We start from the raw sequence: 22,866 nt of genomic DNA, 5'->3' as shown, positions 1-22,866 counted from the left end.
CCGTGGGAACAAGCTGCTGGACTCTGGGCAAGAAAAGCAGCTCTTGGTTGCGAGGCACCACCACCCAGCTGCCCGCCTTGGGACTGTCAGGAGTGCTTATCAATGACACTGAAAGCAGTCTGCTCACTACATAGGGCCGAGCGCCGCATCTCGTCAAATCCTGACCCTAGGCACACGGGGCTTGCCTGGTGGCTCAGCGGTTACGAATCCACCTTTAATGCAGGAGACTGCCTGCAATGCAGGAGACACAGATTTGACTGCTGGGTCGGGAAGATCCCCTGGAGAAGTATTCTTGCCTGGGAAATGCCATGGACAGAGGAGCCTGGAGGGCTACAGTCCACGGGGTCGCAATAGTTGGACACAACTGCGCGACTAACCACCACCACCACCTAGTCAGTCATACATGTTATTTCTTTCACTCAACAAATATATTTTGAGCACTGCTCATCTCCAAGGCCGGAGAAGGCAATGGCACCCCACTCCAGTACTCTTGCCTGGAAAATCCCTTGGACGGAGGAGCCTGGCAGGCTACAGTCCATGGGGTCACTGAGGGTTGGACATGACTGAGCGACTTCACTTTCACTTTTTCATTTTCATGCATTGGAGAAGGAAATGGCACCCCACTCCAGTGTTCTTGCCTGGAGAATCCCAGGGACAGGGGAGCCTGGTGGGCTGCCGTCTATGGGGTCACACAGAGTCGGACACGACTGACACGACTTAGCAGTAGCAGTAGCAGCATCTCCGAGGCAGGGCCAAGTTCAGGAAATACAATCGATGATGATCAGAGACACAGGTGTCCATCCTCCACAGGCTTATGCATAATTTTCCTCAAAATGAGGAAATTCAGGGACATAACCTTGCCTAAGGTCACGCAGTAAACCAGAACGCTTGGATCTGGACTTAAGTCTGTATTTTCCAAGAGTGGTTCTCAATCCTGGCTGCAAACTACAATCACCTAGGCAGCTTTTTCGAAATTCCTAATGCCCCGCTCTCACCCTAAACTGATTAAAACTGGTCTCTAAGGGCAGGGCCTGGACAATTTTTTTTTTTTTTCAAGTTTTCTGAATAATTCTATTGTGCTGCAAAGGCTGAGAACTTTGCTCCTTCACTAATAAATGTTCCCTTCCCCTGCTATCTGTTTAACTGATGCTTTAATCTACGCATATGAATTTAAGATTAACTCGGTTCCAGCAGTTTCCATGAACAGCAAATTACTTTTAGAGTTTGCTTTAAATGGCCCAACAATTCTACTTGCTAAAGCAAAACCGAACTGTGAACACCTGCTTTGTGATGAAAACGTTTCCAGTCTCCCCTGCTTCCAGGACCAGGCTAGTGCAGGTCCCTAACCCAGGGAGCCTGGAGAGCCCACCTGCCCGCACCCTCTCCCTCCACAGCAGCAAATCCAGGCCCTGCCCCAGGATTCGCTGGAGCCCAGCAGATCCTTGTCTTCTCTCCTATGGAAAACACTCAGCCCGGAGTGTGCACGCTGCAGGCCTTGCCCGTGAGGATTAAGACAGACCAGTCTCTTCCGTGCGGCTCCAGAACAAGAGCACATGCTGGCCAAGTGAACAGAACTGAGTCACGTTCTAACACTCCAGGGCCAGGCAAGGACACCAGCTGGGCATCAGGGGTGGCGAAGCCCCAGGCCTTGTCTCTGAGGGGCCCACAGTAAGAGCGAGACGGAACAACGCTGAACTAACTGAAAGAGGCTGCGGGAACAGAGGGCAGCACACCTGGGGGAGGCTGCCTCTGCCCTGGCCACAGCGGGCCAGGCTTCACAGAAGAGGTGTCAGCTGGGCCGGGCCGTGAAGCTTTGCAGAAATCGGCCCCGGGGACCAGGGCAGAGGGAAAGAGAGCGTGTCAGGTAAAGGCAGGGCAGGGCAAGCCAGCAGTGCTGGGCTCAGAGCATACTGTCCCACGAGTCAGAGCAAGCGCCCGGGGGAAGGAGAAAAGGGAAAGTGGAAATGTCAGCTGCTCAGTCGTGTCCGACTCTTTGGGACCCCATGGACTGTAGCCCGCCGGGCTCTTCTGTCCACAAGATCCTCCAGGCAAGAACACTGGAGTGGGCTGCCATGCCCTCCTCCAGAGGATCTTCTCGACCCAGGGGAGCCCAAGGAAAGGAAGGGAGGAAGCCAAAGGCATCTCTGCATTCTTCAGACCGTAGGACGTGGAAGGACAAATCCTCCCAAACTTCAACTTAGCAACCAGAGGCCAGAGCTGTGAACACTTCTACCAGTCCACCGGCCCGCAGTGAGCTTCCCCGTTCATACAGCAGGGCTGGGCCTTCACTGCCATAAATCTGCACCCAGGACAGAGGGCTCCGGAGGCTCTCCTCCTCGCCTCGGGAGACGGCAGATCAGAGCCGACCCGGGGTCAGGGTCACGGTCAGGAGGCAAGAACACTTCTGGGATTCTGTCCCAGGAAATCGTCTGAAATGCACGCCGTGCACACTGAGGTGCCCACAGCCAACTTCATCATCAAAGAGTAGGAGCAAAACCATTTCCTTATTGTGGGATAAGTCAATGATTCACAGGACGGGATACCACCACAAAGACATCAGTGTGTGTGGGCAATTCATTTTTAATCATGTGAGAAAATGTTTTCAATAAGTAAAAAAAAGGAAAAAAAAGCAGGATATCAAGCTGTAGTGATAACACGCATTTTTATGGATAAAATTCAGAGAAAGTCTGTAGGGAAATACAGTAAAGAGGACAATCAATAGCAGGTGTAAAAGTGGAAAGGACAAAAATAAAATGATGAACATAAAAAGTCAAAATTTTCCTACATATTACTAAAAAAATAGAAGCTTTGGGAAAACATGTAAAAGAAGGTTTACCATTAAGAACAAAAGGCAAAAACCTCCCAGAAGAACACGCCAGTTTCGCAGACACCGCCGGTGTGGACGCCACACATGCAATCTGCAACCTACGCTGCAGGGTGACCTGATGGGGAAGCTCAAACTGTTGGAGGGGAGAGCTTCTCCCAAATTCTAGAACAATAACGAAGCTGAAAAGGGAGGCATTTAGGCTTTAAGAGCCAAGTGTTCCGGATCCCTTATTGCTCTTTTAGATTCACCACCTAGTGCTCCTTCACTTAAGAGGATTTGCTGAACCCCTACTAAGCGCTTGCACTGGCCAGGAAAACAGAACCAGAACGAATCAGCCGCGTAAGACGCAGCCCCTGCCTTCAACCTGCAGAAGCTCAGGGTGAGGGGCTGCAGAGGGTGTGGGTGCCTTCAACCTGCAGAAGCTCAGGGTGAGGGGGCTCCAGAGGGTGCGGGTGTTGTCGCAAAACAAGACCATGGACTGTGGACCCAAACAAGGGGGTCTGGGGTGGGAGGACAGCTGATCAGAGGAGGCTCTCCAGAGGGACAACGGGAGTTTGCCAGCACAGCAGGCCAAAGTGCAGGGTAACCCACGCTGGCTCAGAGGACTCACTTCTTTTGCTTTTGGCTGAGCTGCACGGCTTGCAGGGCCTTAGTTCCCCGACCAGTGATGGAATGTGTGTGCCCTGCTTTAGAAGCGCAGAGGCTTAACCGCTGGACCACCAGGCGAGTCCCTAGAGACTCTAAGTCGCATTTCGCCACGTGTTGTCTCTGTTACTGTAAGTCATGTTTTGGTAGGGTTTTGTGGCTGTGGCATAGGACGGGGGCTGGACACAGAATGCTCCCTGGGTGTTGATGCACTTAGGTGTTGATGCTGCAGATGGTGAGAACTACTATTTAAGCAAGAGGGTGCCAGAGCATTCAATGTATAGGCCCCAGGCACTACTTCTTATGAAGAAAGGGGATCAAGAAAAATGATTCAGGAAAATGGCTGGCCAAGGCTCCTCACTCTTCACCAAACCCACTTCCTCATTATCCAGGCACTGCCCGTTTCCCAGCCTCCCTCACAGGTGTGTGTGGCCACGGGTCGAGAAAAACGGCCGGCCAGGGCTACGAGGTCACACTGCCAACATTCGCTGGATCACCGAAAAAGCAAAAGAGTTCTAGAAAACAGCTACTTCTGCTTTATTTGACTAAGCCAAAGCCTTTGCCTGTGTGGATCACAACAAACTGTGGAAAATTCTTAGAGAGGTGGGAATACCAGACTACCTGACCTGTATTCTGAGAAATCTCTATCTAGGCACTGGCCAATTTCCCAGCCGCCCCCCGCCCCCAACAGGTGTGTGTGGCCACGAGTCGGAGCGCCAGCCAATAAGCTGTGAGTGGGGTGATCTGCACCCCTCAAGTGTGTGCTCCCCAGGAAACCCCACACACGCAGCACGTTCAGACTCTGTCCCCTCTCCGGCTCGATGCAAAGGAGCCTGGAGTCCTCAGGTCGAAATCGACAGAGCCCCGAGATGGAGAGGACATGGAAGAGAGTGGAAATAAACCTCCGCTGTGTCTGAGTCTTCAAATATATTTCAAGTTTGTTACAGCATCTAGCATTCACCTAAGCAAATACGTATTTATGTCTTCTCCCCACAAACTCTGAAAGTGAAAAGTGAAAGTGAAGTCGCTCAGTCGTGCCCGACTCTTTGCAACCCCACGGACTGTAGCCTACCAGGCTCCTCTGTTCACGCGATTTTCCAGGCAAGAGCACCAGAGTGGGTTGCCATTTCCATCTCCATAATCTCTCACCACCATTCAATTTATTCTGCCTTAAAAACAACTGCTGTCAAAGGAACTTCTAAAAAGAATGAAACCTGTTCATTCCGGGGTAAAGACTCAGAGTAAACAGTCAGGTGCAAGGGTGGGGGCTGACCAGGAAACATTCTTTCTCGTCTAACTGGCCGCTTGCCCTCTTCTTCCTCCTCATACTAGGCTCTCTCCACCTGTGAATAACAACAAAAAAAACCATGCCACCCGCCAGCCCATAAATACGAATGCTGCCTACCATCCGGCCAGCAGCTACTGCAGAAGACCCTCTGGTGCGCCCTGGGAGTGGCGGGGGGGGGGGGAGGGCGGGGGGTCAGGGTAGAGAGAACCAGACGACTGGCCCTAGATAGTTAAGGGATGGTTTCAATCAGCACAGACTCTTGCATCTTCCCATACGTAGAAAAGCTCTAAAACCATTAACTTGAGACATCTGCTTTCTGTGATTAGCAATAATCTTTTGTGTTTGACTACAAGTTGTTTCTTTCCCCCATCAAAAAACTCCAGACCCTGGCTCCTTGTTTATCTCTCTGGAACAGTCAGTCCATCAGAGCTATCAGAGAGGCTGCCTTCCCGGGCTATGGTCCGCAGGAATGCCACGGAATGAAACAGAATTCTCAGTTTTTGGGTGGTGCACTTTTTTCAGTCGACACAGCCCTGTAGGATGTGAACTGGGAGGCAGAGCCCATGCCCTCCTGACCTTTTCCCCTGGACCTCTCCTCCTAGGCTCCCCTGGTGCCTAAAGAATCTGCCTGCAATGCAGGAGACCCGGGTTTGATCCCTGGGTTGGAAAGATCCGCTGGAGAAGAGAATGGCAACCCATTTCAGTACTCTTGCCTGGAGAATTAGGAGCCTGGCGGGCTACAGGTCCATGGGGTCGCAAAGAGTCAGACACGACTGAGTGACTAACACTTTCACTTCTTTCTCCTCCTGCTAGGAAATGTATTTAACCACCTAATCCTGAAACCTAAAGGAAATGAGGACTTAATTCTAAACTCTAGTTTTCAGACCCCTATAAACATTCACTCTTCCCTGTAACACTGTACACAGAGCTTGAATTCGAAAAGCCTCTGGCTGGAAGCAAAGGGGGATGAATGGGAAAGTGGACTGCGGCTGGGGGGGGGGGGCGGCTGGTCACCACGGCCATTAGGCAAATCTGGATGACTCATCACTCCTCCATATATAGAGTCTTACAGGGATCCCGAGACAAACCACAACGACTCACAACAGAACCAGCAGAAGTCTCCCTTACAGACCCAGCTCAGCCAACGTCAACAGGAACTAGCTGGTCTGATGTGGCAATCCAGCAAGACGTGCACACGGAAGATGCAGATGGCGCAGCAGAGCTTACCTGTCAGCTGCACCGAGTGTCCAGGGCGCGCAGCTGTTTTAAAACAGGCGCTACTCACGGCGGGAAACCGAGCAAGACAGGGTTAACTGCTCTACCATTCCACTAGCATTCTTTAAGTAGAACAGCTCTAATACTCAACTGGGCAGAGGGAAGTTTATCTCTGAGCAGCGAGTAGCTGGCAGCTGAAGAAGCGTGTTGCAGGGATGGGTCAGCCCGTGGCTCCTCCGTGCCCTTGTGCCCCCCCACCAGGGTCCTGACCTGCACACTGAGCCACCCTCCCAGGCGACCATAACTTCAGTTTCCATAAAGACACAGCACGCGCCTTCCCGATAGTGCCAGGGCGCTGGGGGTGCGGCATCAAGTCAGGAAGCCAAACCAATCTTGCAAAGAACAAAGACATTCTCTTCATCCCCCACTCCCCAAAACTGCCTTGCCTGTGGCTGTGGAATCGCTAAAGACATGAATGCCTTGCAGAAGCCAGGGCAGAAACGATGCAGAGAAGTCGGTGCGGCCCATGAGGGTTACCAGAACACGGTCCGGCTACTGAGCAGGGCAGATACAGAGCCGCTCCTGATCACGGGCTCCAGCACTCTGGAACAAAAAGCCCCTGCCCGCCCCCACCTGAGGCCAACAGGCCTGTCGATGTCAGCACCGAACAGCAAGCAGCTGAACGTAAAGGCTTTCTTTCCTCAGGTATAGACTAGTTTCCTAATCCTCCAACGGGAAGGAAGCAGATCATGAGACCCAGCTGGGATTTCCCAGAACAGCTTCCTGTTCCCTCGAGTTCCTCCACCTAACAGAGAACTAGTGTGACCACACAAAACCAGCCGGTGGCCTGACTTTAACCAAGCCATCATCATGTGAAAGAAATGCATCGGGTTCACCCTCCAGGCCGCAGAACCCCTTGTTTCTCTTTTTTTGGCTGCTCATTTCTTGGGCAAGCTGGCACTTCCAAGCATTCCTTCACCATTTGCTTACTCAAGCAAGAAGCGGGTAAGAGATTCCTGATAAATTCTGGAGAGGGCGCAGCACTGACCACCATGCCAAGCCCTGTGTGTCGCCTGGTTACCGCCACATCGGAGACAACGAGCCCAGGGTTCAGGAAAGCGAAGCCCAGGGCCCGCCCCCAGCCCGAAGGGCAGGTCGGACAGTCACGTCTCTGGCTCCACGGCTGCACTCTCTGAACCGCCCCCCACCTCGAGCCGCTGGAGGGACAACAGACACCTCAGAACACCCCTCGGAGGGGCGGGCTCCCCGCTTCGGTATCGGGGATTCTGAACCTCATCCCCGAGCTCACAGGCAAGGTCAGACCGACCTCAGGTGAGACCCTCACCACGCGGCAGGCAGCTCTCGCCCCACCCCTCCTTCCAGAGGAGGAGGCAGGCCCCCTGTCTGCTCGCTCCCTCTCCACAGGGTTCTGCGGATGGCTCCTTCCACAGGTTTCCCTGGGCTCCACACACCTCCCTGCTGACTCACTTGTTTTACAACCACCACATGCTACTTTCACACATGACAACAGAGGCTTAAAGTCAAGTCAGAGATGCCATCTGGACCACTTAGACCAGCACTGGACAACACAACGCCCCACAGTGCCAGGAACATATAAACCCAAGCCATCTCATGTGGCAGACACCAGCCACGTGTGGCTACCGAGCACTGGAATGTGGCCAGTGGCACTGAGGAGCCAAACTACCCATTTTAATTCAATTTAAACAGCTACTCGTGGCCATGGCCAAGATGCTGGACAGCGCAGGTCTGGGGTCCCGCATTAAGCGCCGCAGGGCACCTCGGGTGAAGGCTGCACAGGCTGCCGTGGACCAGGGACGGGGAGCCCACCGCACTGGCTGCCTCTTGGGGAGGTGGGGAAAGGGCAGCGGAGGCCACACACGTCAGGGACCTGGCCAGTCCCTGCAAGCCTCCGAGCCTCTGGGCCTGCCATGGCCTCTCTCATCTCGCGCAGACCTCTGCTCACCTGCCCCTGCTCAGCGAGGCCCTCCCTGACTCCCCTATTCCAAATGGGCCCCCCAGCCCGGCCTTCCACCACCCCTATCCCTCTCCCCAGACTGTGCTTCTGATCCCCCACCAGCAGCTCAAGCCTGACACGGAGCATTTCTCACAACCTGCGGTCACAAGAGACCACAAGGGCCCTGCGGCACTTTCTGGGGGAAGGCTGTCGGCGGCAGCATCCCAGCACTGGGCCCCCACAGGTATCCACGGAGGAAATGGAGGACGGTGAACTCAGCGACTTCCAAGCGTCTCCTGGGTTCTGACCGGGTGCCAGCATGGGATGAGGGAGACGGAGTCCCTCCAGGGGCACCCATCAATGACACCCCACAATGGCACTGCCATAGCAACAGCAGGGAACTGAGGAGCCTCCACTCTTCCCTGGGGACCTCAGAGAGTCTTCTCGTTCACAGTGTCCAGAGCACCAGGGGCAGACGTGGGACGTCCTCCGGGAGGGGTTGGCAGGCCCGTGGGGGGACAGGGGCGACCCGCAGATGAGACAGTTCCTCTTGCTGGACGGACTGCTGCACACATGGGACACGGCCCTGCAGAGTGCCCTGCCGGCGGCGCAGAGGCGGGGGCTGGGGGCGTAGAAGGCAGAGCTGCCAAGGACGACGGCGCCCTCTGACGCCAGCGAGGGCTGAGGGCAGGTTTCTCCAGCCGAGCCCACTCTAGCCCTGGAAATGACAGCTGCTGTCGCGTCCCTGCATGTCTGGGCCTTTGCTGGTGCGGACCCCACGCTGCCCTCACGTGGGCTCCAGCCCCTCCCATGTTCTGGGGAGTGCTGCTGCAGGGGGCCCCCCGGACCTGGAGCAACTGGGCGATGGGCCCCCAGGAGGAGGGCAACCAAACCACCAGTGGGGGCAGCTGAGGTGACACACACGAGCTCCCCCAGGGTCTCCTGTGAGCCTCCCATGTGAACTCGAGCTCGCCAGGACACACGGAAGGTCACAGAAGGCCCGTGAAGCCAGTCCCCCATGGAGGCTGGACCGGCCTTCCCGAGAGTGGGTAAGCACTGCAGAAACACTTCAGGGTGCGTGCACACAGAGAAGCATGGAGGTGTTCCCGAGCGACCAGGCCTGGACCTGAGCTACAGGGGCCAAAGGGTCTTCTCGGGCAGCAGCCAGAGGAGGGCGGCTCCCCGGAGATCAAGGATGCAGGCGAGAAAGGCACCTCACACCCAGCCTGTGCCGGCCTCGCCTCTCTCAGACATCTCTTCGTGGCATCTCCCAGGCCGTGAGGATCACTCAGCACCAAGAGGAGACGAGCCAGGCAGGCACAGAAGGCCACAGAGGCGCCTTATGAGAGAGGCCAGTCTGCAAAGGCTCTATGCCATATGCGCGCCGTGAAGACCAGAGAGAGGTCAGCCGTCCTGGGGCTGAGGGCTAGAGGACAATGGGGGATGGGCAGAGGGGCTGTCAGGGCCGGAAGCGACTGGCTGGCACCGTGATGTGGGCCTGTCGTTACATGCTTGTGCAAACCCACGGAATCTGCTGCGCGGAGAGTGAACCCTCGTGCAAGCGAAGGCCTCGATGCTGCTGATGGTGGGTGGGGCAGGGGAGATGCTGATGGCGCGGGGCTGCACACGTTGAGCGGGGAGCTTCATGGGATCGCTGCTTAATCGTGCAGTGAACCTACAACTGCCCTGAAAGATAAAATCGGCCTTTGAAAAAATAAACATGTTGATTAAAACCTACATTTGCACAGAGAAAAACAGTCCAGCAGCCCTGAAAGCAATGGAGTCATCTACGTGCTGAACACGAGGACTCCGGACCCCGGTGGCCGCGTCCAGTCTCCACGTCTGTGCCCACGCCCAGCTCCCCCGCCGGCCCCAGCCGCCGCCTCCATCTGAGCTCCAGAGCCACCCGTGCAGAGGCAACGCCAGGACCACGCGCCGGAGTTCGCTCCTCTCTCTCACACAGTCAGCGTCTACTCTTTAAGAGTGAGCAGAAACAGAACAAAAGCAAAAACAAAGGTTTCCCCAACATTTAAAAGAGAAACCAACCCCACAGCACTGCTCCCCCAGCTCTCACCCAGCTCTTTGCCCTGATGCAGAAAACCCACCGCAGAACCGCCCGAGCTCGCTGCTCCCGCCTGCCTCCTCCCGTCCCCGAGGCTTCGCCCGGGGCTGCTTCGCCCGGGCCCTCGCTGAGTCACGGGTCAGCCCGCAGCTCCCTGGCACCAGCACCCTGGGCCCAGTGGATCACACCCTGCCCTCCTGCCCTGCTGCCCGGCTTCCGCCCGGCTTCCCGCCCCTGCCCGCCGCCTCCTCTCCCCAGGCCTCTCAGCCCTCAGGTGCCCTCAGGTCACTCCTTGATGAGCGGTGACCTCACCTTTTCCAAACCCCCCAGGATGCCAACAACTCCAAACTTGAATCTCCTGCTCAGACCCAACTACCCAAGCCCGGGCGTCCCTGCCATCACTGCCCGCAGGCTCAGGCCCACCCGGGACCGGGCCCCACTGACCTTGCTCACGACCCCCCTCCCGGCTCACTCGGTCCATCACGTGGGCTCCCCGCTGCTCCTCTAACGCACCAGGCCTGCCCGCGCCCTTCCTCAACCCGAGGCGCTCCGCTCCCAGGCGTCTGCGCTCACGGTCTTCCTGACGCACAGCAAGTCTCTGCTGGAACCTCCCCTCCTCGTCCCTCCGAGAAGCACGGCTTCGCTGGGCACGCTGACCGTCCCGCAACCCGCCTCCCCGTGCCCCGTCCCTCCCGCTGCCTCTGCTCTCTCATTTTCTTCTCAGCGCTTCTCGCGGCTTCTCTCATTCATTCACTGTGCGTATCATCTGCCCCTGGCCACTAGAACACTGCCTAAGCTCTCTGAGGACAACGGTCCTTGTTCCGTCCAGAAACGAATCCCAAGCACCTAGAACGGTGTCTTGGCAAATGGCAGATGCTCACTAAGTATCCCTGGGAAGGATGGACAATGAGAAACATAGGGCCTAGCATGAGGCTTGGTCCACTGCAGGCACTCGATAAAGAAATTATCATGCCTGTGCTTTGCTGGCAAAACAAACCCACAAAGCCTAGCAAAGCGCAAGGAGGCAACACACCCTCAGCAGAGCCAGCTGTCCCGTCCGAGCCCAGCTGAGGGCCCGCCAGACGCTCCCGCCCGCATCTGTGAGCGACCCTGTCGGCGGCACCCTCGCCACACCTGAGGGCAACCTCAGACCGAAGCGCAGGGGGAGCGAGAGAACCATCTCTGGTCAGGGTCAATGATGACCTCCCAGGTGTCGCAACCATGGCTGGTGAGAGCTGAGCTGTGTAACTGGGGTTGGAAAAGCAAAGCGCAGGCATTCCACAACAGAGGGAGCTGAGCTACTGCAAATCCATCCGGTGCGGCAATTCACATCGGAAGACAGAAAACCCTGTGGAGAGGGAGCCAGGGTCAACGTGTGCCTGGGAAAGCACTGCCACAGAGCAGGAGGACAGGACTGGAACAGTGGAGACCCCGGCAGATCTCTCACTGGCAACAACGGAGACCACCTACGGGCCGCCCTGCCTGCTGGAACCTTCCCTGCTTCTCTTGGGCTCAAGGCCAAGGCGGCGCCGGGTCTAACCTCTCTCTGCCGAGATCTCCCCGGCCCGGAGCCCGAGCCTCGGGACTCAGAGCTGAACTGGGCCCGCTCCACGCTCCGGAACACGCAGTCCAGGGCACCTCTCCTCTCTCTCTCCCTGCCCCAGCCCCACGTGTGTACCGGGCAGCACAGGGTCTCCAGGGCACCTCTCCTCTCTCTCTCCCTGCCCCAGCCCCACGTGTGTGCCGGGCAGCACAGGGTCTCCAGGGCACCTCTCCTCTCTCTCTCCCTGCCCCAGCCCCACGTGTGTGCCGGGCAGCACAGGGTCTCCAGGGCACCTCTCCTCTCTCTCTCCCTGCCCCAGCCCCACGTGTGTGCCGGGCAGCACAGGGTCTCCAGGGCACCTCTCCTCTCTCTCTCCCTGCCCCAGCCCCACGTGTGTGCCGGGCAGCACAGGGTCTCCAGGGCACCTCTCCTCTCTCTCTCCCTGCCCCAGCCCCACGTGTGCACGGGGAGTGAGGGGGGGGAGCCGGGGCAGCGCAGGCCCCTGTGGCGTCATGGGCGGGTGCTCAGTCTCGACCTGAGGGCAGGGAGGCGCCGGAGGGAGTGAAGCGCCCAGTGTGCTCAGACCAGGGCACCTGCCTCTTCCAGGCTCTGCCCTCTCCTGGAGGCAGCCCAGCAGCCCTGGGCACACCTGTGTGCTCCTCCCTCTGGTGCCTGCATGCTTCGGATCCGGGGTCCCGTGCTGTAGTCCACAGAGGCCCCACCCACTCTGGCTCCACCACCTTCCCATCTCCTCCCCCAGCTCTGCGCTCCATCCTGAGCACCTCTTGTCCAGGCGCCTTCCCGGCCCCATCCCGGGCACCTCTTGTCGAGGCGCCTTCCCGGCTCCATCCCGGGCACCTCTTGTCGAGGCGCCTTCCCGGAAGGGCTGTGCCTCTCCCCACTCCCTTGACTTTGCCAGAGAGCGCCCGGGAGGCACCTCCAGAGGCCCGCTGGCACATCAGCCCCTGAGTCTCCCCTGAGGGATCCGCTGCTGCGCTCCAGCCTCTTTCCAAGCCCTCATCACACCGCACAGCGCAGGGACTCACACGGCCGCCTGCAGTGTGTCTGCCCATCTCCGTGCCTTCCAGCCTGGCACCGGGGCGCAGCACCTTGACCGGAGCCCTGCGTTCACTTTCAGAAGAGCTCTGAAAGGCGGATACCCTCAGCTCCTCTGCAACAAGGACACTAGGCCCTAGAGAGGCATAGGGCCTGGCTCCCCCAAGACCCCAGCCCAGCAGACAGGAGGGCAAGGGAGCGCCCATCACTGCTTCTTCCAAGCACCACAGCAGTGCGTGTGCGCACACGCACACACACACAAGCACACGCACACACACACAAGCACACGCACCCCAGCAGCTCAGATATACAGCAGGCGTTTTCTGTGGATCACTAGTGCTAGATCGAAGTCATCGGGAATACAGGCAAAGCATTAAACAGATCGCTGCTTACTAAACAGCGACTGATATTATTGACACTAATATTGATATTATTATAATCACTGCTTAGTATTAAACTGGGAAGCTGCTGTATAGACAGGCAGCTCAGCTTGGAGCTCTGAGATGACCTCGAGGGGTGGGATGGGGGGACGGTGGGGGGGCGGATGTACAGATGCGCATGTAGCTGGCTCACTCTGCCGCACAGCAACACCGAACCCAGCACCGTAACGCAGCTATCCTTCAGTTAAAAAGAATGCTGGCAAGTGGATGCTACAGGGAAGTCTCAGCTACAATGTTACACCTCAGTTTATTGACACTCATTCTAACAGGGTCACAGTGGTAGTCGGGCAATAAGTAAATAAACAGACACTGACAGGCCTGCCGTGGGCCAGGCGCTTCACAGACATATACATTTCCTCCCCTTTAACCCCAGCAACCTTCTGAAGCATGAGCTTCTGTTTCCCAGAAAAGAAGCCTAAGTTCTGAGTCCCAACCCCGGACCATCTTTGTACCCCGTGAAGCTATGCAACCACCTCTTGCTGCAGTCTCCTCCCCTAGGGGAGAGAATTATCGTAGTACTCACTTGAATCCACTGGTTTTCAGCGCAGGATACAGGAATCACTCTAGGAATTTTAAGCAGAAAGGGATTTAACTCAGGGAATTAGACGACTTCCAATCGCTGTTAAGGGCTGAAGCGGCTGGCTCTAAACTGGGGCCCCAGGAATGGCTCCCTGAACAATACGGGACTGACGCATCGGGAGAGTGGTCACATACGAGCTGCCGCGGGGAAGGACCGAGTTTGAGGGAGCGACAGGGTCACGGAGACAGGGGCCACCGCGACGGGATGCGGGTCGCAGCCACTGCCACGCGGTCAGGGAGTGGGCGCTGGGCAATGCTCACATCTCTGTGACACCACTAGACAGGAGGACACAGCCCAAAGGGGAAGAGAAACGGTCTCCACCTAACTTCCGCCTCCCATCTTTCATAAACGGGGCCTGATTCCTGCCGGGAGCCCCAGCTGCAAGTGACCCAAGAAATACACGTCTTTAACTCTCAGGCTTCCCCAGGGCAGGAAGGTCCCCTAGGAGGATGAACAAGCCAGCCCACAGGAGCTAACACCCACCCTCTGCCTACGGTAGTTGAAGATCAAACCAAGTGGCCGCACAGAGGGGCTGAGAACGGCGCCCGGCGGGCCCTGCACTCTGCCTGCTCCCCCCCGTGCCAGGGGCTCCGGCCGCCACGTGTCTCTGGTTCCCGCTCACCTCCTAATCAGAAAGCTAGCAGCAAACGTGTTCCTTAGCACTCCTCAGGTTGCCTTTCAAATGAACAAATCCCAAAGGCCTAGACCAGTAAAGGAACAAAAATTTCAGTTGCACACGCTCACGCCGAGTCAAAGTGCCCACACAAAGATTTAGTTCTCTTAGGCCAGTGGTTGCGAGCTTTTTCAGACAGCAGGCCCTTTTTAAAAAGAGCAACCTGAGGTGAAACCCAACAAAAGCAAGAGAGCAGGCCCAGGAGCCCACACGCTCACACTGGGTGTGTGCTCTGCCCAGAGCTGCCCCTGCGTGACCTCGTTTCATCCCCACACCCACTCTTTACAAGAGGTACAGTCAACCCCTGTCACCCAGCACACCCTGGGATCACAGAGGTTAACGAAGTTTCTGGAGGCCACACCAGTCAAAAACGGCTGAGTGGAGGTTGAAACTGGCGTCGGAGCAGCGCTGGCTCTCGCCCACCAACGCCACCTGTCTCCACCTTCAAGTCACGACTCAGTGCCAGGGCAAACCACACACAGCGCACCGCTGAGGCGCTCCTGGCCAGGTCGGGAAGCAGAGCAGAAAAACGCATCATTACAGTCCTTTAAACCCAGCCAGGTGCCCCACACCTCCCGGCCATCCCACAGGTGGTTCCCTCTGCTCCATGTGGGCACTTGGCATGCTCCTCTCATCCTTCGAATGCAGTGCCAGCCCCTCTTCTAGGCAGGGGACGCACCAATCCCCTCTCCTGAGAGCTTCACGAGGGGCTGCGCAAAAGGAGATGGACGTGGTCAGAGCTAATCACCACCTCCCAGACCGGAGCAGAGCCATGGGCCTGGGCCTCCCAGACACCCCAGTCCTGTCTCCCGCAGAAGGCAAGCACGTGGCCCGACCCTCTCGTGGTGCTGCCAGCTCTCTGGAGGAAGGCTCTGACGCGCTCTGGGCTCAGAGGATCCCTTAACACTGTCCCTCTCGTCTACACGAGATGAGGATCCTGCTCAAAACATACCACAGCAGTGGAGGCCACCAACACTTAATAATAACTTCAAGTGGAGTGAAGAAGCGAAAATCTCTCAGTCATGTCCAACTCTTTGTGACTCCACGGACTATACAGTCCATGGAATTCTCCAGGCCAGAATATTGGAGTGGGTAGCCTTTCCCTTCTCCAGCGGCTCTTTCCCAACACAGCGACTGAACCCAGGTCTCCTGCATTGCAGGCGGATTCTTTACCAGCTGAGCCACAAGGGAAGCCCAAGAACACTGGAGTGGGCAGCCTCTCCTTCTCCAGCGGATCTTCCCAACCCAGGAATCGAACCAAGCTCTCCTGCACTGCAGGCAGACACTCTTTACCAACTGAGCCACAAGGGAAGCCCTTAAATGAAGTAAATCTATTAAAATACTGGATCAATGAAAGTAATATTGTAAACCAACTACACTTCAATTAAAAGAACACACACAAAACATTAGTAAATTTCCCACAAAGAAGCAATTAAATACCAACATTTGCAGAATGCTAGCTCAGTCGTTAACGGCTGGGTGATTTTGCCCACCTCTCCTACCCCGCCTGCCCTGGCTCTCTGGGGACACCCCCAACAGATAAGGGTCTTTCTGGTGGCCACACTGGAAAGGTGCTGCTGAAAACTATCGAGTAGAGGCCAGCAGCCTTCCATGGACAAGGCAGGCTCCACCACAAAGACTCACCCCACCCCGAGTACCAGCAGAGCCAAAGTGGAGAAACCCCAACTCTTCCCATTAACGGACTGATCAAAGCAAAGCCCAACGCGTGGACAAGAACTACAGAACGCGCCACAAAACGCGTTTTTCAGAAATGATCACGTTTATGCTAGCATCACTGATAACGTCTACTTGCAAGTGCCAGAAGGCCCTGGACGCTCTACCTATTTGAGCTCCAAGTCTGCTAGGTAGTTTTATGCCCCTGAAGGCTCAGAGAGGGGAAGTAACTTGGCAAGGTCCTACAGCTATTAAGTAGGAGAGCTCACACTGAACCCAGCCAACCTGACTCCTTTATCAGCGCTCCTGACTTCAGCACCCCCGCCAACATGCACGCCCGCATGCACGCACACACACACATGCCAAGACCCATGCCCCCCGCCCCGCTGTGTGTCCATCTTCCCCGGGGGGCAGGGACTATCTCTAAGCTCAGGGTGGAGCCGGCAACAGAGTCGCTCACCGCAGCCTGTGTGAAAAAAGGGGCAAAGGCGCAGACGGCAGCCGGCCTGGCTTCCGGGGTGGGGGGGGGGGTGCTCCCCGGGAGTGCACCCTCATCAGGCAGTCGGGGCGCCCGCAGGCCAGCTCCCTGAGTGCCCGGCTCCCTGAGCGCCTGCCTGCACGCCCCAGTCTCCTGATTGGCCTTCCCTGACACGGCCCGCGTCACTGCCCACAAACGCTGTGGAGAGTGGATCTGGGGAGGAACAGGAGAACAGGCGGCCCGGGCTCCAGCGGGGGAGAGTGGAGAAGCAGGATGACTCGGGGGCCTAGGCTGGGAACCACAAAGATCCAGCTCCAGCCCCAGCCCTGCCTGCGACAATAACACACATGGTCCACTGTCCTCTGTGTGCCAGCTGTGGGCCAGCCCTCTCCGTAGCTCACCTGTAAAATGCTTAGTGGGTCCCGAATCCTTCTGGCACAGAACTGCCACCCTTTCTCCCCTCTGGGATTATAGGCTGAAACTCTCCTCTAATACTCAAGAGTTCTGGTGCAAAAACTTTGTGCTATAAATTTTGTGCTACTACATTTGGGCCATGAGATCACACATCTTGACTCATCAGTCATTAATACTACAAAGGTACTTAGTAACGGCTCCTAATTACAGTATCTCAGTCCTCAAAAACAAGGGTAAGGAGACAAGAAGTAAGAAATAAAACAAAGAGGAGATGTCTGATTTTCGTGCCACAAAGCTGAGCAAGATTTTCAAGAAACGATCTGCAGCGACGGATGGTGTCTGCTCTCAAAGGAAAAGGGGCTCCACCACAGTGAGACGAAGGCAGCGCACCAAGCGTTTGCCGCCAGGACGCCCACAGCAAGCAACAGGCTCTCCAGGCCTGCTCTGTCTGGGTCTGCACCAAGCCTCACACACGGGAGCCCACCGCGCCCCCAGACCAGCGACGAGGCGGTCTCATCATATCCACTGTGGAGATGAAGAGGCTGACGTGGAAAGCAAATAATGACAACGCAGGTAAGAGGACATAAGCCGTCCATCAACGCCTGACAGGCAGCCTGTGCCAGGCACTTACCACTGCTGTTTTAGAGACAAGAAAACTCAAAAGATGTGAAGTACCTTGCTCAAGGTCACACAGCGAGAACACAGGTGCAGGCCTGCTGAACTCCAATGCTAAGCTCCTTCCTCCATGCTGCTTCCCAGCCGCCTCTCTTTTCCGGCCAGGCTTCCCAAATCTGCCAAGAATCCCAGGGGATTCTAAAAACCCGTCTCCAAGCCATTTTCCCTGAGACTCTGATCCTGGAGACCTGGGCTGGGCCCTGAAGAGCCATATTTAACAGGCACCCAGATGGTATTCGGGCTTCCCTTGTGGCTCAGCTGGTAAAGGCTCCGTCCACAATGTAAGAGACCTGGGTTCGATCCCTTGGTTGGGAAGATCCCCTAGAGAAGGGAAAGGTTACCCACTCCAGTATTCTGGCCTGGAAAATTCCGTGGACTGTATAGTCCGTGGGGTCACGATGGGTTGGACATGACTGAGCGACTTTCACAGATGGTATTCACAAACAGGGAAAGTTAGAAACTCTGATCTGAGCAAAGGGGACGGTGGCCGCTCGAATCTGAACCACAGAGCACTGTCTGAGGGGACCGTGGGTGTCCCCATGGGTGTCCCCGTGGGTGTCCCTGACAGTTCCTGGGCTCCTCCACTGAAGGCAACCGTGGAGTCACTGAGGTCTGGAGCTGGGAATTCTCCTGGGGCTACAGCAGTACCCGTTGACGGGGGCATCACAGAGAAGAGATGCACCGTGAAACCAGAGCCTACGTCGGGGAACCTTCTCGCTCAGGACTGGACTCAGGCTCATGTAAGAAGACCCCTCACTTTGGCTGATGACACAGCTGAGGCAGTCATAAGCGGACGTGAGTGCCCAAGGCCACAGAGGTCTCCAGCTGACCCAGCCAGGACATCACGCCATCCTGAAGGGACGCCCAGCACCGCAAAGTGCCCAGCGTGGGCTCCGCGACAGGCGCGCACAAGGCAGCCGGGGCAACCCCAGAAGCAGGCCCAGCCGCCCGGTCCTGGCTCCTGCCCTCCAGAGAGCCGCTGGCGAGCCGACGGCCACTCTGGGCCCACTCTCCAGACCCCCTGGCACCTCCTCGCAGCGCTCCACAGTGCGGGAGCTTGTGCCTGCCTGTGTGACTGACTGAGTGTCCCCTCCCCACCACCGTTGGTCTGCAAGCCCCCAGAGTCACGGCCATGTTACTCCTGCACTTCTGGTCAAGAGCAGAGCCCAGGACACACACACAGGACGCATGCCGAACGTAAACGTGAGGCACAAGAGACGGGCAGATGCTACAGGAGCTTGCGGGGAGCCCCGGGGAGCCCAGCACCCCCAGCTCAGTGGCTGGCTCGCGGGCCACCCTGGGGAAGGGAAATGGGGTGCACGGCCCGCTCCTAGCACACGCGGGAACGTGGGTGGCTCGGGGGGGCGGGGGGGGCCACACCTCAGCAGGAGGCCCAGAAGAGATGCGGACAAAGGAACACGGCCGTGCCGGAGCGCAGGGGACACGCCCAGGGCCGCCCAGACACACCAGCCCTGGGTGACACCAGCGGGGCCTGGGGTTACTAACTTGATTATCACCCTCACCAGCACCTCCGTTTGGCCCAGGAAACTCCAGTTATCAGGATGAAGGGCCCCTCGGAGGATACAGCTGACAAAGGGTGCTGGCTTAGTAACGATGGCCACTCACAGGCCACCCTCAGTCACAGCACGTCAGAGGCCAGCGGACAGGAAGCGGCAAGAGACCGTGCACGTGAGCCAGGGCCTCAGGAATGACAGCCAGCCGCAAGGGGGCAAACCGCAGAGTCGCCACCACGCCAGGCCTCAGCCCACAGGATGCCGGGCTGCTGGCGGCAGATGGCCTGGCTATCTGTACAACAGCGTCTGCCCAGCGAGCAGGAAACACACCACACGCTTCGGACAGAACAACAAGGCCACGGGTCTGAGCTGAACAGCCTGGCTCCGCTAGAGAGACACAGACCGCATTACCTGGTAAAGAAGTGACTGAACGGTCCCAGGAGTCTCAGCTTCCTCCCCTCCTCCGTTTCACCGGCACAGTCCCTCCGGAGGTCACGGGTCTCCCTGGTGGAGCTCAAGGTGACGTCGGTGAACTGCGGGTCGTCGTCGTTCTCCAGGGTCACGATGGCACTGGAGCTGCTCGTGACCACGAGGTCCAAGATGTCCTCGTTGCTGACGGACAGTGTGGTGGACAGCTCCGTGCTGAGGCTGGACACGCTGCACACAGAGACATTGTCGCTGCGCTGCAGGGCCTGGGAGGCGGGGCTGTAGAGCTTCACCGAGTCGTAGCCTGTCCTGGGGAACGTGGAGGACTTGCGCACGCTCTGCTCCCGCTCGGCGCCAGCAGGGGCCGGGGGTGCGTAGGAGGGCAGCGGGCAGGCACTCTGGCAGGCGCGCTCAGGGACGATCTCCGACTCGGACGGCTTCCTCCTCACGTGGACCACGCTGCAGGGGACAGGCTCCGGGTTGCCGATCTCGAGGGTAGGAATGCCCGAGTCCACTGATTTAAGGCTGTGCCGATCCTCTAAAGCACTGAGTCTCAGCTTGGGCCCATACTCAGGCAACGAGAGGGACCTGGGCGCCTTGAGAGTCAAGTGTTGCAGGCTCTGAATGTGGTTTCCTGGTCGACCGTCCAGAATGCCCATCAAGGCTATGCCATTTGCAGAGGTGGAAAGGTTTCCATCAGTCATCTTGGTCCAAGGAAAAACTAGGGGGAAAAAAAACAACACAGAAATGGAAATACAGACAGTGGATATAAAAGCCAAAGATGCAGCCCCTCTGGGATTCGAATGTTCCGGCGCCCCCTTCAAAAGAGGAGTCCTTGAAAAATGAAATTCAAACAAGCCCTACGTGCCAGAGTATTAGTTCAGGACCGGAAGCTAGAGTTTAAACATATTACTATCACGACATCATAAAGTATCCCATGGGTCACAACTGAGGTCCTCAGGACAGCACTGGCAGCAGAGCAAAGGGGTTTTGTTTTCCGTGCTTTCTAAAATGGCAGACGCGTGACACCTGTCAAAAGCATGTGAGTTCATAACCCACACACAAGTCAAGGCGCAACATGTGTGAACAGCATAAAACTCAAGACGTCTCCATCAGGACAGAAAACAAGATGGACCGGGTACGCCAGGTGCAATGAGACAGCCCGAGACGCAGGTGAGCGGTGCTCTCCACGGAGTTTCAGTCACCCGACTCGAGTCTCCATGGCGGGGCATGCTGTCCACTTCCCCACAGACGAAACTGAGGCTTGGGTTCAGAAAAGGCTCCAGGGTCACGCTGTCACTTGGCGGCTCAGTTGGGATCTACACGGTTGGCCCCCAAACCAGCCACACCCAGGGGTCGAATGGCTCTGTGTGGGACTATAAAACCCAGGTCAGAAGGCTGGTTCAGTGAAGAAGGATAATCGAACCTGGAGGAAACGCCTGATGGGGAGAGTCCGAGCTGCTGGTGACACAGAGGCCCTGCCTACGGCCTCAGTCTCAGGCGGGGATGAGAGGGTGAGAGGCGCAGTCCTCACTGAGAGCCTGGCGCGTTCCGCTGTGTTCCTTCCCACTGTCCTCTAAAATACCGGAAACTAAAGAAACCCAGTGGCGCATTCATGTCTGATCCACGGAACAGAACAACATACAGAAGGGATCTCCGGACTCAGACATGCCTGGGTTCTAACCCCAACTCCACTAGACGGCTCGGGAGAATGAAAGAAACTGCCGTGAGAAAGGCGTCAGCAGGCACCGACCCCTGTCCCCCACCTCGAACTCCCACAAGCACTCTGCAGGCAGCTGCTGTCATCAAACGCCAAGTTTTGAAGCCTCGCAGCGACACTGATAACCACTCCCTTTTGGGTGTTATTTTAGCTTCTGCAGTGAGCGTCCTGCTCCCCTTCAGGAAGCCTGGCCGGGCCTCTCGATGTCAAGTTGGAAAAGCACATTCATTAAAAGCAGACAACAGGGGAGGGCAATGCCCCTCCTCCCCAGAAACTGAAGGGGCTCGGCACGCAGCGCAGCACTGGGGCAAAGATAGAGATAAGGAGCGAAGCCAAAACGTGCAGTTCAGGGACAGACCAAACTGTATATGAAACCTTGAAATGTGGCCCAGTGGTAGGGAAGGATCATGTAACTGTGGTGTCGTACTAACTGGTTATCAATTTTCCTTGGCAAGATGGAACCACACTGCACGACACCAAAACAAGACGGCAAATGAAAGGAGAGCTTAATACAAAAATGAGATCATAAGGTGATCACACTAAGTAAAGCGTTTCCCTAACCTACAGGGCTTCCCTAGGGGCTCAGACAGTAAGGAATCTGCCTGCAACGTGGGAGATCCAGGTTCAGTCCCTGGGTCAGAAAGATCCCCTGGAGAAGGAAATGGCAACCCACTCCAGTATTCCTGCCTGGAGAATCCCGTGGACAGAGGAGCCTGGTGGGCTACAGTCCATGGGGTCGCAAAGAGTCGGACACGACTGAGCAACTCACACTTTCACTTTCAACCTGCAGAGCAAGAAGGACCAAAAGGACCTGGGCATCAGCTCACCACAGGGAACGCATTTTAAATGCTCCGCAGTTCACGCTGCCCTGAATTCCCAGCGCTGCAGTTCCTACCCTGAGTCCCCAGCCACGAGTTCCTCCCAGGCAAGGCCACAGCAAACTGTCCCTGGAACTCTGACTTGGCAAAACTCCCAAACTGAACTACACTGTCAAACCACAGCATTCACAACAGGAAGACAAACCTGTGCACAAACTTTAAAGTTCTAAAAAAAATATTCTAATTAAAAGGAAAATACAGCAAGAAACATTTTTAGCACCTAGTTAAGAGCTAATCTTTGGCCGTGGTAGAGGTGATGGGGATTATCCAGACACCATCAACATTCCAACAGGCCACACTGACAAAAAAAAAACCCCATAAACACAAAAGGACATACAGTAAGCAGAGCTGAGACCCTCTGGTAGGCCCGGTGGAAACTCTCCTGACTTGCTAGTGCAGGAGACACTTAACCTTTCTGAGAATCAACTCCCCTTCGGCCCAGGAGTAAACTGGGGCAGCAGCATGAAACTCCTAGGCAGGCCTCTGGGCAGCGAGAGGAGGAGACTTGGTGAAGCGCGGCTCACCTCTGTCTGACACAGCAGGCGCCCTCTACTTCAGCCACATGAACAGAGGACACGCACGGAGGGGGACGGAATTAAACTGACATTTTGACACCAGAATAGACAGGAATAGGGAACAAGTGTGCTAAGGGAGCCCAAGGCCCCCTGCTCCTCCGTTGCCAAGACAAGCCAGGGACGAGAAGAGCAGGTGGGCTGGAGGCCGAAGCCACTTGGCGATGGCCCGCCCACAGCCTCTCCCCTCGGCCTCAGGGCCACCGGGAAC

At 56.7% G+C, this 22,866-nt stretch overlaps 1 protein-coding gene across 1 annotated transcript in view; it reads right to left on the bottom strand.

The window, feature by feature from the left end:
- TBC1D14 (TBC1 domain family member 14) overlaps window positions 1-20,189 on the bottom strand; it is a 105,356-nt gene extending 85,167 nt beyond the window's left edge. The window contains exon 1 of the mRNA XM_068974778.1: window positions 19,471-20,189. Within this exon, the coding sequence (XP_068830879.1) occupies window positions 19,471-20,189 (719 nt within the window). The remainder of the gene's footprint in view (window positions 1-19,470) is intronic.
- Window positions 20,190-22,866: the final 2,677 nt, after the last annotated feature.

Source organism: Capricornis sumatraensis, chromosome 7, assembly GCF_032405125.1.
Source record: "Capricornis sumatraensis isolate serow.1 chromosome 7, serow.2, whole genome shotgun sequence".
Taxonomy (NCBI): Eukaryota; Metazoa; Chordata; class Mammalia; order Artiodactyla; family Bovidae; genus Capricornis; species Capricornis sumatraensis.
The sequence above is the reverse complement of the archived record's forward strand: the minus strand, read 5'-3'. Positions and strand labels throughout refer to the sequence as shown.